At 44.5% G+C, this 18,164-nt stretch overlaps 1 protein-coding gene across 4 annotated transcripts in view; it reads right to left on the bottom strand.

Moving 5' to 3' along the window:
* Positions 1 to 389: 389 nt before the first annotated feature.
* slc2a9l2 (solute carrier family 2 member 9, like 2) overlaps positions 390 to 18,164 on the bottom strand; it is a 151,220-nt gene continuing 133,445 nt past the window's right edge. For all 4 annotated transcript variants that reach the window (XM_084445624.1, XM_084445627.1, XM_084445626.1 and 1 more), the window contains one exon: positions 390 to 1,018. In XM_084445624.1, coding sequence (XP_084301750.1) covers positions 764 to 1,018 — 255 coding nt within the window. In that variant the 3' untranslated portion in view covers positions 390 to 763. The remainder of the gene's footprint in view (positions 1,019 to 18,164) is intronic.

Raw genomic sequence — 18,164 nt, 5'->3', positions numbered from 1 at the left:
TAATAATTAAGCTAATTAAGCTCTAATTAATTACTTAGAGCTTGACTCTCCAGTGATCCAGGTCGACACTCCTTCCCCGTCTCAAATCTCTGGGTAATAAAAAAAACAACCTAAATCCATGTCATACAGTATCCATACTTCTGTCATGCGATGTACTTCCTGTGCCTTTACCTGCTGCCGTCTCTGATTTGGCTGCTACACAAATCAGGGCTTCAATCTGGGTACATTTGTGGTGTAGCTACACGGAGAAAAATACTTTATTGACCAAGATTAGATACAAGTACTATTTTGTAGATTCCCTCTAGTACTTCTATCCATTCCACTATAATGGTGTTAATATATAAATATATATAACTTGAAATAACAGACAACAACAAACTTGGTTGCTATATTGTATTGATACTGTATTATTAAAAAAAATTATCTTACAAAAAATTCATTCAAAATAACAATTACATTCTTTAGAAAAAATGAATGGAACCTTTCACGCATGTGAACGTTCTAGAGTGGTCCCAACGGCCAACCATCAAGTGTGATTGGACTGCAAAATCCAAGTGATGGTTCTAGAATGTGATTGTTACCAAGTGACCAACCACATTCTGGAACTGCCACTCAGAATACTCAAGAGATTGCGTGGTAAAACAACTCTGGGATAACCGTTGTGAATATCTAGAACGTACGTGTCCATTTCATACAACAGTACATACATGAAAAAATACTGCCACCTTTACTGCTTCGTGTCATTGAGCACTTCGTCTTCCTGTTAGAATGAACTCTCCATCTCAATGACGTCGCTTGCTCTGGCATTTTCCATGTCCCTGGTCCCAGGCTTGACGGACAGCGCCAACTTATGTCCCTTGTCCGGCGAATCCTGAGAGACCTTATTGATCTTGGCGAAGCTCTGGCTAATTTCAACAAAGGTCTTGCTCTTGGTCTCCGGGAGGATGAAGTAAAGGTAGCAGGCGCCGAGCGCGCAGACCACCGCGAAGACCAGGAAAGCGTAGGTCTGGAGTGCCTCCTGCACCAAGAACACAAAGAACACTGGTTTAGATTCAGAGAAATGACAGTTAGGACTTCAGTCTTTCAAGGCAGCCTTCAATAACTTAGCGATAGATCCGCAAACATATCTGTATGCAGTATTTTGGAGGGACCAAGAAGTTTTATTTGAAGAAAAAAAAAGACTACATTGTGAAAATAAAATGCATACCTTTTTTGTCTTGACTCTAATGAAATATTGTCATTAACTGCACATAAATACCTTCCTGTGAGGCTATGGTGGTCGACTATGTCTCAGTATGATACTGTTCATTTTGAACTCACCATATCAAAGAGATGGGTAAATTTGAGCATCCCTACGCAGCTAGGTTAGGTGTGGCTGGCTGAGTACATTGCCTCATATCATATCATATAATTTATGTTTGTCCCTAATGCAGTTTTTACACGAAAAAGAGAATTTGTCTCAATGTGACTTCCCATTGATACTGTATAAAAGAATAATAAACGCATGCTAGCTTGGAGCTTGGTATTGAAATGCCTGAATAGAGTATGAATGACGTAAGGACCGAGTCTCTCCCCCACCGGAATCACCACGTTCCCTCCTCACCCTCCTCACCCTCGCTCCCCTCACCTCCCTCATTAGAACCAACCCCTCCGCTCTCTCTTAGAGCTCCGCCCTCCCCTCTGCTCTCTCTTAGAGCTCAGCCCTCCTCTCTGCTCTCTCTTAGAGCTCCGCCCTCCCCTCTGCTCTCTCTTAGAGCTCCGCCCTCCCCTCCGCTCTCTCTTAGAGCTCCGCCCTCCCCTCTGCTCTCTCTTAGAGATCAGCCCTCCCCTCTGCTCTCTCTTAGAGCTCCGCCCTCCCCTCTGCTCTCTCTTAGAGCTCCGCCCTCCCCTCTGCTCTCTCTTAGAGCTCAGCCCTCCCCTCTGCTCTCTCTTAGAGCTCCGCCCTCCCCTCTGCTCTCTCTTAGAGCTCCGCCCTCCCCTCCGCTCTCTCTTAGAGCTCCGCCCTCCCCTCTGCTCTCTCTTAGAGCTCCGCCCTCCCCTCTGCTCTCTCTTAGAGCTCCGCCCTCCCCAGTCGCTGGTCCCAACCGGTCGTTCATACACATCTATCTGGCCATCGGTGTGTGACTACGTGACAGTGTGACATGCGATAAAAGCACCGCACCCCCTTGGGCGCCTCAATCATTCAGTGTGCTTTCTGGTGGCACGCTCGCTGAGCAGTGGAGCTCGATGACACACACACACACACACACACACACGCACACACACACAAACATACATGGACTCACACCCAAAACCTCAGGGTTCACCGTCTACCTCCGGAGGGTTCCGAAGAGCGTTCCGACCCACTGATGAATTACGTGTCTTCAAAATAGACAACCGGTGAAGTCGGCCAAGCCGGGGGGGAATAGGCGGCCATCACATCTGCTTTAAGTCAGAGCAGCCCTCAATGTACTAAAACATCCGTCAAAATGGCACCCGGAGGTGATGTGGAGAAGGGGATTCTATCGGCCTGCAGAGATTTGATGCTGGTCTACAGTTGGCCAATATGTCTAAATCAAAGAATGCAAAGAATGCAGGTGCATGGTCCTGTCAAATTGATGATACAGATAGAACAGTGGTAGTCTGGTGTAGTTCTATGTGCATGAAGAATCTTTTTTTTAAAACAGGCATGAAAAAGGCCCCCACAGGTGTGCAGAAAAAAAGGCACAGGTGTGAAAGAATGAGTTAATTCAGAGGAGCTGGACAAAACGCAATGTGACATACAACTAGAATTGGACAGAGGTCCACTGGGACAACTGCAGGAAGTTGTTCCAACTCAGACTGCAAACAGAACAAAATGTAATGAAAAATAAAAAATAAAAAAGCGACATACAGAATACAGAATTTTCAAATGTCTAAAAGATTAAAGTACGATTGGGCTGAATCTATAGCTCTGACTAGAAAGAATGAAACATATACATCAAAGTAGCTCCAGTGAGGACAAGACTAGAAAATAAGCAGAATTGTCAATTTCGTAAAATAAAATAAAAAAGGATGTTCTCTGTTTGTGCTGTGCTCTGAACATATCCATGTACAGCATCATGGACACATTTTAACGTGCATCTTGGAACCACATAAATAGTCTAAATCTTTGAATACTGACCCCGTAGTGTCTGGCAATCACTGGGTCTGGTGGGCGATTTTAAACCCGCTGGGAGACAGATTATAGTGGTGAGGAAACTTGGCTGACCTCCCGCGTGGGAGGCACTAAGCAAGCATTAATCCGTTGTTCATGAGGACATTATGCCCATAAAAGCTATTACCCATACCTGCAATAAAACCATGGTGTGCCCGAACATCAATGACCTCAATACATTTCAAATCATTCACGTTAACTGACCTCAAAGGCACTTTAGCTTATATCACAGCTACCCTCTTTATATTCTGTCACTGTCTTTCTTTCATGTCGTAAGAGGATAAACAGGACACTGTTTGCTTGCCTGTTTGTTTGACCCAGATAAAAACTGCTTCTGTGACGTGCAGAAGTTAAACATTTCTGCTAAGAATATCTCAGAGTTCGCAGTGCAATAAGATGAGTCATGTCGTGCCACAAATAAATGTCATTTTCTAAGCTTGGTAGTGCAAACACAACCCCTCCACACACACACACGCACGCACGCACGCACACACCCACACACACAAACACACACACAGGCTGCCCTAGAGAGGGGTAAATCCTGTGCAGTGATTTGCAAAGCATGCAATGGGCCCTTAGGTGGGAGCTTTCTGTCACGGTCAGTTTTCCAGGTCAACAGTTAGTCTTTGTTGAAAGGTGTGTATGTCTGTCTCAGAGAGAGAGAACACAAGTGTTGAATATATGAGTATGCTGCACACATATCTTATCACTGGATTTATATCTCCTACCTAACTTCACATGATGTATGATGAAACAATATTGAAAGGTACCACAGCGATGATGAACCATGGTGCATTAGTAGAACAGAAGTGCATTAGTAGTACTGTATGGGGACTTATTTTAATAATTCATGTACGGGTCAGGGGTTAAGTTGCATTCTCCACCGACCTGTATGACCTCAGAATGCTCATTAGCAGTGCTCATCTACAGTAGCACACACACACACGCACGCACGCACGCACACACACACACACACACACACACACAGACAATGTGTGTTAATAAGAATACTGTCAATGGATATCACATAATTTTTCACTAAGCGTGTGTTGGAATCCAATAAGTCATATCTATAGGCCACATATGAGGTCTAGATGTCACTGAAGCCCCTATAAACAATTACACTCAACAGAGATGTGTATTAAAAAAAACATTACATGATTGTTTCAAGTTACCCATCAATACCTACATAATAATGATGGTATATTCATTTCCCCCCATGGTCATGGCATTGTCTAGTGAAGTCACGTCAGGATTAGTGAAATCCTTGCTTCCCCCATTTACACCAAACTGGTCCCAGAGGGATTAACAGAGAGAGAGGAGAGGGCGAAAGAAAAACACTGCCTCTTGGAGGTGGAGATCAAAGCTAAAAACAATCCATTTTGTTTTCTGGAGTAATGAGCTTTCAGGGAGCCGGAAGTAACAGTGTATGGCACTTTTGAGCTATTTTTAATGTGAGTGTGTATGAAACTGTTTGTCCTGCTGCCATTCTTGGACTGGTCACTCTTGCAAAAAGAGATTTTAATCTAAATGGGTGTAAACCTGGTTAAATATAGGTGAATGACAATGTCATTTATACATGGTGAGCCACCAAAGCAAGAGAGAAATACTTTTGGAATACAAGTTGATGTGTTTGAGTTGTATTGTACAAAGTTGGTTGACAGTATAGCCCTGTCCGATGCAATGCTTATTATCAGATTAATGCCAAGTCTCTTTTGAAAGTGATGGGATGTTATCGGAGTAAAAGGAATTAGGTCTAATACAACCTTTTATCTCTGTGGATATTATGCAGAATAACACATCTCATTAGCGCTGTTTTTCATTGTAAACTGTCCAGCCTAGGCTACAGTATTTCCACAAAGAATGACCCAGCAACACTAGTATTACTAGTACTAAGTATTCAAAAACACCACACACAAACCTCAGGATTCATCTGAGCAGAAGTTCAAAATCAAAGTCAGAAAACGTGTTTGTAACAGACAAATAATATCTGGAGCAGGGGTTGTGACAGTCACACGAGAGACTCTTGGGAACAATATTCTGCCATTGATACAGAAAAATCTCTCTTCCAGGGGATGCAATGATTGGATTTAATACGGATTACGAGCTTTGCACTTTCATTCATGTGGTTTAATGGTCAAAGCATGGTCAAGTGGTTTAATGGTCAAAGCATGGTCAAGTGGTTTAATGGTCAAAGCATGGTCAAGTGGTTGAATGGTCAAAGCATAGTCAAGTGGTTGAATGGTCAAAGTGTGGTCAAGTGGTTTAATGGTCAAAGCATGGTCAAGTGGTTTAATGGTCAAAGCATGGTCAAGTGGTTGAATGGTCAAAGCATGGTCAAGTGGTTGAATGGTCAGAGCATGGTCAAGTGCTTTGCTTTGGTCAGAGCCTGAGTCGCCCTACTGTAGTGCAGTGCAGTGGTCATGGGAACTGACAATGATCAATTTGTCTGAACAATATCCTCCTGAAGAGAAGGGGTGGCACTTGCTCTGTGACCACAACACTGCTGGCCTCATTATGGCAGGTTCAGCCTCTGACCAGGGTGTCATACGGTGGCAGCTTGAAAGTTTACAAAGTTGGTTGGTTTATGGCAAGACTTTTAAAGTCTACACAGACCAACTGATAATATTTGTTGTCTTATTATTGGATGTTTAGAGCAGCTCTTTTTGAATTCAGTGTAAAATCCCCTAACATAATTTTAAAAAAATAAACTTGCTGCTGTGCCACCCATCCTTCCCGAAAATGGTTGCGCCCAATGCGCCGGCTGCTGCTGCTTGGATTTGAAATTCCAGCGCGTTGCAAGACTTGTCAGGTGTCTCTCTCGTTTGACTCGTTTCGTTCTTAAAGAGACAACAACAATCAAGTCTATCAGGTATCATAATGTTATGTGTGGTTCACATTAACTCATTGCCTAATGGATATGCTTTGTTTTCCATCGATTTAACGTGAAGCAAAGAACTTAGATGTTTTGAATTTGCTCGCTAGCACAAGTAGAGGGGGTGCCAGGGTGCCAACAGATTTTTGATTTCTCTGAGTGAGAATTGTGAAGTGCGGCGTGAGAAGAGGCTGAAATGCGTGTGTTAAAAATATGGCAACCCTGTGTTAAAATATGACTGAGGAAGGGTGATATTAGTTTGTTGTCTTTTTTGAAAGAGAGAAAGAGAAAGGAGCTGTAGCGAGGGAGACAGAAAGGACTCTTTTCTATACTAGTGCAGCCAGCCAGTGTGAGACTGAGGACGAGACGCCAGCCCCTCGTTCAGGCTCAGCTTCAGCTCTTCCTCATGCTTTTTATGATCCAATAGACCGTTTTACCAGCAGCCATGTTGAGGTGTCATTGCAGGGTAAAAACAGGTGTAATTAATAGTGTTAATTATGGCCCTGTTCTATTTAGTGTGTCACAGCCATATCAGTGAGCCAGCATGCAGGATCAGCGCCCTGGCCCACCTAAATCCCAAATGGAACAGGGACATAATTACTGTTATTAATAACACCTGTGACTGCCCTGCTATGAAAAATGCTGAAAAGGTTCATGCTGTCTGCACTGTGATAATCTTTTCTATAGTTTCTTCTGTCAGACTGTCTGTATTATTACTTACTACATTGTTCAAAGATGATGCTTAATTTTTATATTAAGCCGGTTTTACTAATCCCAAATAACTGGGAAATAAATGCATGCAAAACAAATGCTTGGGTCTCAGGAGGTTAAAGGGTCGTTCAGATTTCTTGACATAGAGCCTCATTTTCCACTTGATGAATATGATTAATGGAGACCATTTTCAGATCAGTGTATGCTGATTGGGCAGATCAATATACATTAAATGTAGGATATGATAAACTGGCCATTTAAATTTAGGCCACCCTAAAATAGCTGCTTGCCACCCCAAGTATAAATCTGTAGAATCGCCACTGCTCTGATGGACAGTCTTAATAAAAGTAATCAACTTAAGAAACTGATAACTTAATCTAAATTGTAATTAGATTACTTTACTATTGGCTTTACTTATTACTCTCTCTGAAAAGTAATCAGATTACTAATTACTTTACTTCAGTCAGTTCAGCCACAACTGCAGAGACCGCATGTGCATGTCAACCAAATGAAAGAGAGCAGGCATGTTTAAAAGGTCAGTAACTGTAATCTGACTACTGAAAATTCAAACGTAATCCCTTACATTACTCACTTACTGCAAAAGGTCATCTGATTACAGTAATCCATTACTTTGTAATCAGTTACTCGCAACACTGCTGACGGATATACGTTTATATACTGAAGGACAATGGATGTGTCGCTAGGTGAAGCGAGTGCAAGCCAGAGGTTTCCTGACTAGACGAAGGTGATCCGTGGAGGGGGGGGGGGGTTATTTGACGGGTGCTTGTTCTGACAGACAACGGTGATTGGTTGGGTCCAGGTGCCAGCGTGTGCCCTGGTGTGTCAGCGTCAGGAGCTCACTGGCTGCCCACACGCACACACACACACACACGCACACATGCACACACACACTCTCCCGACGGCCTGGGGGTACCTGTGGCGTCACGGCCAGCCAATGCAGCCCTATTTGTGTCACTGTGTTGCTCTAAAAATAACCTGTCTGTCGTTTCCTCTCAAATGTTCAACCCCTCCTCAGACAGTGTTTGTCTCTTCTCTCTCTCTCTCTCTCTCTCTCTCTCTCTCTCTCTCCCTCTCTCTCTCTCCCTGTTCACTCTTTCTCCTTCTCTCTCTGCCCCCTCTCTCTAGCTCTCTGTCTGGTCTCTACTTTGTCTCACTGATTCCATCTCTTCCAATTCTCTTCGTTCCTCCTCTACCCCCTTTGCTAGCAGAGTCCACTCTTTTCCACTCTCGAATCAGTCTGCGTTGATCATCTGATCATCGCTTGCCCTGCCAATCTCGCTGACCCTCAGACTGTATTGGAGGAGCCCATCTAACTGTATCTTGTCCGTCTGTCTTATCAGCATTCAGTCTAAAAACGGTTACGCGTGAAAGCACTTTAAGTATTGCCATTTAATTCCGCTGTGCTCATGTGCAATAACAATAAAGTAAACTTGAACCTCTCACCCTTATCTCCCCTCTCTCTCTCTCCCTTTTTTCCCAGACATCTCTATGTACAGTCTAATTACAGAAGATAATAATATCTATTTACAGTCTACTTACAGAAGATAATAATATCTAGTTAAAGTCTGATTACAGAAGAATATAGAATGAGGGCAGAGAGATGAATCAGAATCACAATCTATTTATTAGCCAGGTACTGTAGTTTTTATTTATTTACATAAACCAGGAATTTGTTCTGGTCAGTTGGTGCATAACACTGATGGATACACAACATTAGACTGGGTGCATGGACCAGAAGGGACAGAGCAAAGACAGGACCAGAAGGGACAGAGCAAAGACAGGACCAGACGGGACAGAACAAAGACAGGACCAGAAGGGACAGAGCAAAGACAGGACCAGACGGGACCAGACGGGACAGAGCAAAGACAGGACCAGACGGGACAGAGCAAAGACAGGACCAGACGGGACAGAACAAAGACAGGACCAGACGGGACAGAGCAAAGACAGGACCAGACGGGACAGAGCAAAGACAGGACCAATAGGGACAGAACAAAGACAGGACCAGAAGGGACAGAGCAAAGACAGGACCAGAAGGGACAGAGCAAAGACAGGACCAATAGGGACAGAGCAAAGACAGGATCAGAAGGGACAGAGCAAAGACAGGACCAGAAGGATCAGAGCAAAGACAGGACAGAGCAAAGACAGGACTAGACAGGACAGAGCAAAGACAGGACAGTGCAAAATACAAAACACAATACAAAATGGTGTGCAAATGGTGTTTCAATCACTAGGGAAACTGGTCCAAACTAACTTCCTGTTTTGAATATGAACATTCCATGAAATGGTACAGTAAGTCAATGTAATGGAACATCCATAGTCAAAACTGGAATTTTGTTTGGACAAGTTGCCCTAGTGACCACAAATTCCATTGAAATGGTCAATACAGTATGTGTACCGAGTGTTAATGTGTGTGCAATGTTTTATATACAGTACAATGTATGCCGTTGTGAGTCGTGTGAGCCTATGTACCGAACAGTCAGAGGTCATGTGCAAGTAGTGCAAAGCGATTCAACTATTATTAACAGAATGTCCTGATTGGTGTATGCAGTTAAAAAAAAAAAAAGACACCAGGGTTGGCAGAAGGTACATTTACTCAGCTGTAAGTGTAAAAAAGGCAACAACAGCCACATTCCTAGGAGAGAGGAAGGATGACCCCCAAAAATTGGCGAAAATACCCCCGGTCCAAGCGCTTGGTAGGTTTGAAAAATGTAAAAGGTCTTGAATACAATGAGCTACACGTAGTCATTAAAAGGAAAAAAAAAAGTGAGTGATTTCTCAATTCCAGCCTGAATGCGATGGCAAATGCTGTGATTGGTTAGGGGATGAACCAATCGTTGAGGACTCCCTCTTCGGCAAGGCCCATCTCGGAAAATGGCTGCAACGGGACCTTGTTCCAACTGAATAATGAAGCGAAATGTCATTGTCACAAACCTGGAAACACATTTGGTGACTGCATGTACAGTGCTGCATGTGCGCACGTGACCGCAACTATACTGTAATTACTGTTTCCATGGGTCACCACCTGGAAGAAGGTGCAAGCCGACACGCGTTGGTGTATTTTTAATGACTAGCTCATTACATTATGCACAGTTTTAGCCGGCTGCTCACTTTTCACCTCTTGACACCTCTCTTCCATACAGAACCACAGTGGCGTTGAGTCCTAAGGCGGAGCTCCAGAGACTGTGGAGGAAGCCGGGGTGGACGTCTGACAGAAGGTCACTTCACATCATCGGTATGGTCCAACATGTCGCCAGTGGCAGGCGGTTTGCTCTTTCAGCTCAAACTTCGGGGTGGACTACTGTTGCAGAACACACAACTCTTTCTGTTTCCCCCCCCCTATGAATCATCCTTGTTGCTAGCGGGGGAGATAACGCTGGTGCAAGCCCCACCTCCATGAACAAAGGTCCCTGGTGCCATTGGCTGACTGTCTGCTCCCATCCTGCCTTATTATCACTGAGATTCTGGGGTAGTGTTTGCATACAAGAAAACACACATGCACACACACACACACACACACACACACACACACACACACACACACACACACGCTCTGCACTCTTGAGTACCAGCTACAGTACAGCCCTCTGGGAGGAGGATCAGGGTTCCTTGCTGCAGACTAAATAGATACTGTTTAAGTATTCATTAATCCCTTTGTCAGTAAACCTTTTAAGTAAAACTTTTAAATAGCGGCATATTAAGTAGTGACAAGACCAGGGGGGATGAGGATATGTACAGTATTGTCCTTACAGGGGTATCTTCGCATTGTATTTGAACTCTTAGGCTGTCAATCTCCAACCTTCCCTTTTTGAGTTAAATTCTGGAAAAGATTGTTTTCAAACTTATAAATGATTTCCTAGCTACAAGCTGTACCTTCTCCAGTCCGATTTTCACACCCATCATAGCACAGAGACTGCATTAGTCAAAGTTGTAAATTACCTTAGAACTAATGCTGACTCCAAAGAGCTCTCTATCCTCGTCCTTCTGGACCTATCCTCTATTTGTCCTGCTTTTTGTTTTAAATGTCTATAATGTCTTGCATTTTGTTTTAATGCTTTTAATGTCTCATGTAAAGCACCTTGAATTGCCCTGTGGATGAAATGTGCTATATAAATAAACTTGCCTTGACTATTAATCTCTCCACTGTCTCCTGCACCCTGGGTATGAAATGCAAAAGTTTGATTTGATTGATTATGTTTGTATGAATGCACTAGGGCACTTGTATGTACAGTACTAACACATTAGTATTATCTGTATTTTATGTGAATGCTGTGTTTTTGGCTGCAGCATACTGTAGGTGAAAGTTCAAGCCAAATTAAACTCAAACTATAGACTTAAACTATAATTTGGGGGATAGCATGCTGCTTATTTAATTGAGGTACAGAATTTGCTTTGAATCTGTGCAACACAACTTGTGTTTTTCAAATGTGACTCAGCAGTTCTTCATACCGGCCACAAAGCCACAATTCTCGATCCACGTCTCCTTAGTAACGAACAAGAGCAGGGTCAATTTAAAATGTGAGTTCTGCAAAGTGAATGTGTCTGGATCTGATAAGGAGAAACACAAATGGATAACTGTTCCAGAATCTGCCTAAAATTAACAACCCGGCTAAAAGATTTTCCTAAGCTAAGACACAATTTAATTACACTGACATTTTGTGAGACCCCATCTTTTTGGGCTTGAAAGCAAATCACACGCATTAAATAGTTCCATACAGTAGTTTCAAGGTGAGACGGCACAAAAGGTGCTGAGAAAAAAAGTGTCAAGCTCTAGTTTACTGCTTATGTTGGCAGAAAAGTCCCTTATCAGCTTTCTGCCTCAAAAGGACACGGTCGAATACCTGAAGTTAATATCTAATTTGTTGGACACCTGTGAAGGATCCACCGAATTGTCCTTCAGAGGCAGAAAGCTCGACCAAACTTTTACACCTTTTGTGAATTAATGTCTTAATTGCTTTCTTACAAAAATTGGGGTCACCAAAATGAATGTGGAATGAAATTTTGACTTAGCTTAGAAATATGTAAAAAAACAAAATGTCTGACCGCATTACGATGCACCCCAAGAGCAGGCATTTCATTGCCCATTTCAACCATAGGAAAAAGTTCTGTCACTTTCAAGCGTTATCCTCAAGATGGGAGCATACTGTACCTGGTAATGGCTCCTCTTTTCATTCACTCTGTGGTGTTAAAACTTGGATATTTTCCAATGCCTACATTCATTTTCAAATTTCAAATTATGGTTCACTTCTTGAGGGACAGCTGTCTGAGAGAATCTGATGATGACAAGTAATCGCTGTCATATTTTATATCAGAGGAGATGACTAAGTTAAATATTAGTCTCTCTGTTATGCTTGATACACAATGTTCAAGATCGCAGGAGCCCAGACAGCAATCCGATCAGGGCCATATACAGGCCAGATCTGGCACTTGTGGCTTAGTTCCGGCCCATATATGGCCCGGATCCACTTGCTATCTGGGAGGCTAAATGAAAGAGGATGAAGGAAGGAAAAAATGTGCATGTGTTTGAGAGAGAGAGAGAGAGAGAGAAGGATTTCGCTTTTGGGTATCTCCTAAATATAACATATAACACATATAGCAGTGAAAAATAATAAGTCAACCTCAACCCTAGTCATAACAGTAGTAATTAAACATTTTGAGAAATAATTTGAGCACCACTATGTGAACTGTATGTTTATTTTAATTCTCCACTGTAATGCACTCGTGCTGAGAAGAGCGCTCTATAAATAAAGTTTTACTTACTTACTTACTATCTGAGGATAACAAAGTCCCTCTGTGGCAAAGATACGGTGTACCATCTAGAACACCAGATTGCATTGCATTAATAGCCAATTTGTGCCACTAGCTACTGCTACTACACTGTGTTGATCCGCAGTAGCATTTTTTTTAACATCTGAGTAGCCAAAACATGATGACACCCAGCTGACAGGTTCTTCCCCCAGGCAGTGCGCATGCTTCCATCGAATACACAGTGGTGGTGACGCCGACCCGGACTGCGAGGAACCTGGGTGTGACCCTGGATGACCAACTGTCATTCTCTGCACACATCACATCCTCATCCACGTTCCTGCCCTACAACATCAGGAGGATGTTTCCTCATTGACAAAACGGCGCAGGTGCTCATCCAGGCCCTGGTCATCTCCCGCCCGTACTACTGCAACTCCCTCGTTGCTGGGGCCCCGTTGTCAGCCATTAAACCCCTGGAACTTGTCCAGAAAGCTGCTGCTCGCCTGGTGTTCAACCGTCCCAAGTTCTCCCACACAACCTCCCTTCTCTGTTCTCTAGACTGGCTCCCGTTGTGGCTCATATCCAGTTTAAAACTCTGGTACTAGCCTACAGGGCAATGAAAGGAACAGCCCACTCCTACCTCCAGGCCATGGTCAAACCCTACACCCCCTCCCGACCGCTACGCTCTGCTACAAACAACAAAGAAACAAAATGCCCACTGAGGTCAGGACAGCAGTCGCTGCCCATCTTTCATTGCAGGCTCAAAACTCATCTCTTCAAGAAGTACTACAACGATCCTCCCTCTTAAGCACCTATTGCATTTTATATTGCTATTCTTACACTTTGCCTTCAGCACTAGATTATGCTCTTAGTCACTTGTTTTAGAAAGGAGATGCACTTGTGAGTTCTGGCAAGTAGTAGTACATAAGCTTTTCCTACTGGTTGTTAAATGGAATTATTGTAAATCGCTTTGGATAAAAGCGTCAGCTAAATGACAGTAATGTAATGTAATATACAGTAAGTTATGTGCAGTAGCAACTTTAGCCGGCTACTCACTTTTCACCTCTTAACACATTGCTGACAGGTCTCTCTAAAAAATCGATCAGACAGCTGCAGCTGATTCAGAACGCTGCTGCTCGAGTCCTCACTAAGACTAAGAAAGTGGAGCATATCACACCAGTTCTAAGGTCTTTACACTGGCTTCCCGTCTGTCAAAGAATTTACTTTAAAATACTGCTGTTGGTTTATAAAGCACTGAATGGTCTAGGGCCAAAATATATTTCTGATCTGCTCATATGCTATGAACCATCCAGACCCCTCAGGTCGTCTGGCACAGGTCTGCTTTCTGTCCCCAGAGTTAAAAGAAAACATGGAGAAGCAGCGTTCAGTTTTTATGCCCCACATATCTGGAACAAACTTCCAGAAAACTGCAGGTCTGCTGCAACTCTTGGTTCTTTTAAAACAAACCTGAAGACTTTTCTTTTTGACACTGCTTTCTAAGAGGAGTTATGTTTATCAGTATACTGCACTGTTACTTTTATTCCTGTATTCTATTTGTCCTGCACCTTGAATTGCCCTGTGGCTGAAATGTGCTATATAAATAAACTTGCCTTGCCTGACATACAGGGCTGTGGCGATGTTGACCCCCACTGTGTAATGCCGGGCTCACACTACAGGATATTTAAAATCCTAACCAATTTCGAAATCGGGTTACATCACGCACAAAAGGAGAATCTTAACAGATATTCTTCTTGCGCATCTAAACAAGCACACACGGCAGGATTTGAAAATAGCGGCTCATCACACACTACAGGATCTTATCGTGCCCGAGGGAGCAGCGAACCACTGGTCTCACCGTCTCACTTGTAAAGTCGTGAAGTAATAATCTTAAATATCAAACATGTTTGATATTATCGGGGCCGCCCCGATGGGTCTGCGAGCTGATCGGGAGGTATAAGATTGGATCTGTAAACCCCTCACATTACAAGATAATCTGGGCCGATCATCGGCCCCGACCAACGTTCCAGACCAGATTTCTCCTCCGAATGTCGGGAGGGATGAATCGGGGATAAATCGGCCCAAAAATCCCGTAGTCTAAGCCCGGCATAACTCCAGAGGCCCGGAGTGGACACCTTCTGTGTGGGAAGGTGGGGTGGACGGAGTGGACTAAAGCTTTTTCATACTTCGCATATTGTGGGGCGGCTGTAGCTCAGGAGGTAAAGCCGGTCGTCCAGTGATCGTAGGGTCGGCGGTTCGAATCCCGGCTCCTCCTGTCCACATGTCACAAAAGTGTCCCTGGGCAACACTGAACCCCAAATTGTTCCCGATGAGCAGGCTTGCACCTCGCATGGCAGCTGCCGCCATCAGTGTGTGGATGTGTGTGTGAAGTATTAGCATGTCCAGCATTTGCACCTCTACACAATTTGGTTTGTTTGATTCATGACCTTGGCAGAATGAGGTGAGAAGTGTGAGTGAGAGATATTTTTTCTGATTGCTTGGTAAATCATGGCCTTGGCAGGATGAGGTGAGAAGTGTGTGAGTGAGTGAGTGAGTGAGTGAGTGAGTGAGTATGGTGAAGGAGAGATATTTTTTTATGGTTGCTTGGTAAATTAATTTCACGCAGGTCCTTACATGTCTCTAATGCATTCCAGTGGTGAGGACAGAGGGAGAGGGGACAGAGGAGAGGGGACAGAGGAGAGGGGACAGAGGGAGGGGACAGAGGAGAGGGGACAGAGGGAGGGGACAGAGGGAGAGGGGACAGAGGAGAGGGGACAGAGGAGAGACAGACAGACACAAAGAGTGCAGGAGACCGTTTTGAGCTGAATGCCACATTGATTCCTCCCACACACAAAAAAAACAATATCATTTTTCATCTCTCGAAATATCTCAAAATCCGATGCGGTGATATGGAAGCTAGCTATAGGTCAACTTGCAGTATAAACACTGAAAGCGATGATTCATCTGTATGTAACATCATCTCCGAGGATGTTGTAGGTGATAATTTCAATTTTCCTGACATTTAGCCGAAGGCCAACCTTGGCACATCGTCTCCACTCTGCTCAGGAGCTCCTGTGCTAGCTCCACATGGTTAGAGAGCAGGCTGATGTCATCCGCGTAGTCCAGATCCGATAGGACGACAGCGGGGTGTCATCCTGACCTCAAAGGTGTAATAGTGAGTTCCCAGTCCAGACCACTGATGGCCTTCCTAAGTGCGTAGTCCAGGACTATGATGAAGAGGAAGGGGTCAAGGGTGCCCCTTTGCAACGCTGCGGCCAGGATGTTAAACTCCCCATGTTACCACCTGGGGTCTCCATCTTGGCTCTTGTACCCGTCTCTATGGTCTCTATTTCATTCATTTTCATTTCAAACCTTTATTTATACTCGTAAAGCACTGAGGTTTCCCTCATTTACAGTGTTGTTGAGTTCACACAAATACACAAATAACAACAGAACAAATACAATGTACAATAATAATAATAATAAGTAAAAACAATTACAGGTCGAAGTACAAATGCCAAGAGCCAAGGATTTAAACTCTGCGACTGAAAGAAGTACCTCAAGTTTTAGAGTCTGTTGTAGAGTATTCCAGGTATAAGAAGCATCGGGGACAAAAGCAGATCTACCGAGTTCAGAATGCACACGAGGAACCCTGAAAACAAACCGATCGTTTGATCGGGTCTGGTATGTACCAACGCTCCAGTCCAACAACCTATGGCCCAGGGTATGCTGGGAGGGACAGTAAGCCTTAAGTATCTTCATCATCACGCCTCTGTGTATCAAGTCAAATTTGGACTCCTTTTTGAAATTGATAAAACCAAGTACCGCAGTAAGGTTGTTCTTTTTCACCTCCTCAATGATTCTCCTTAACCCTTTTAACTCTGAAAGTACAGTGACAACATTTCGAATATTAATTGGATTTTCCCTATAATACTAGAAAGCGCAGTTTCTCAGCTTTCAGCAAGTGTTGGAGTGAGGAATTTTTTAGATTTGTTAGATATTTTTTAAATATTATTAAATATTTGTTAGATATTTTTAAAATGTTGCCGGTGACGTGGTCGTATCGAAAGGGTTAAGGCCAAGATCTGGGCCATGATGGTCCTCCTCCCCCTCTTGAAAACATGGGGTATCATACATAACATTTAGGCAGAGGATGACATCCTTTCTATAGACAATAGGATCAGGGGCACACATCACCATCATCACCATCATCATCATCATCGGCCACCCACAGACAGGCCTCCCATCTTTGCACGTCCATTTTAATTATGTCCACAAATGTTTCAGTAGGACGTCCTCGCGACTTGCGCCCGCGCCATGGAGACGGCTCCCATAACACCGGCTTATTAGCTGTAAAAACTGTAGCAGTGTCCAGCCAGCCTCATTCTCCTCGCTGCCATCTTCCCCACTCACCCTTGACCTCTCTCCGTACAGATCTTCAATACTAACATGCATGTTAGGACTTATGTCCAGTGCTGCGCGTAGCATTCTGGTGTAGCGTCCGTCCAGCGACCTCTGCGGGGAGTGGCTCAGGGTCGGGCGCTCAGCCATACAGGAGAACGGCGTCCACGGTGGCGTCGAAGAAGTGGAGCTTCACGGGTAGGAGGTTGGATTTCCACACGTTGCTCATGCAGTTATTAAAATTCATGACGTACTTACGGTTGGCCTATTCGGGCTGGAGGCCTACAGTAGGTATACAGTAGTTCTATACTGTAGAATGTCAGAATGAAAAGGTAAACAGTCTGTATAAGACCCACAGACTTGTCAGACATGTATTTTAAATTGATAACATATTTGCATGCAGACAGGATCTATGATGAATATGACTATGAGATACTTCTTCTGTCACTACTAATACTTATCATGGTTCCAGGAGAGTGTTTTTCATTTTTGAGCACGGGCATCCAACTGGCCGAGCAGCCATGCACTTCAAGTAGACTCTTCAAAGAAACTGAGAAAGGAGAATTTGTTCCAATTTGTGTCCGTCTGATTGTGGCGTGCCTCCTTGCCTGCAGGCCGATTCATTTTTTCCTTCCTTCATTCCCTTTTCTGCTACACCTCATATAGACTTCCCAAACCTCCACATGACCCCGGCCTCGGTTGATTACACCTGACTGACAGCGCAATCACAGTCTCCCCAGGAAACGGAACCCACAATCACACAAAGGGAGAGAATCACTCTTCGGGTCAGCCCCCCGACAGCGCTGGAAACAGAGTAGGGATACTGCGCTCGCGCGACCGTGCTCTTTGGGGAGAACCCGGTCGATTGAGGCTGGTCGATTGAAGCCGTGCCGCCCCCCCCCCCCCCCCCCCTCCTCCTGTCCCCCCCCTCGTCCTCCTCTCCGGGGGAACCCTCTCCCCTCTCCCCTCGGCTCTAAGCGGTGGTCCGTCGCAGCGGGCATTATTGACACAGGGGAAACTAGGGAGAACTTTTACAGTGTAATGGGGGTGTGGAGGAGTTCTGGGGCTGTGGGGGGGGGGGGGGGGGGGGGGGTGGAGGAGTTCTGGGGCTGTGGGGGGGGGGGGGGTGTGGAGGAGTTCTGGGGATGTGGGGGGGGGGGGTGTGTGGAGGAGTTCTGGGGCTGTGGGGGGGGGGGGGGGCTAAACTCAGCAGGACGCCCCATCAGCCCTGGGAAGTGGCCC

The sequence above is a fragment of the Borostomias antarcticus genome (genome assembly GCF_949987555.1).
Source record: "Borostomias antarcticus genome assembly, chromosome: 11".
Classification (NCBI taxonomy): domain Eukaryota; kingdom Metazoa; phylum Chordata; class Actinopteri; order Stomiiformes; family Stomiidae; genus Borostomias; species Borostomias antarcticus.
Note: the sequence above shows the minus strand (reverse complement) of the source record. Positions and strands in the feature narration are given on the sequence as shown.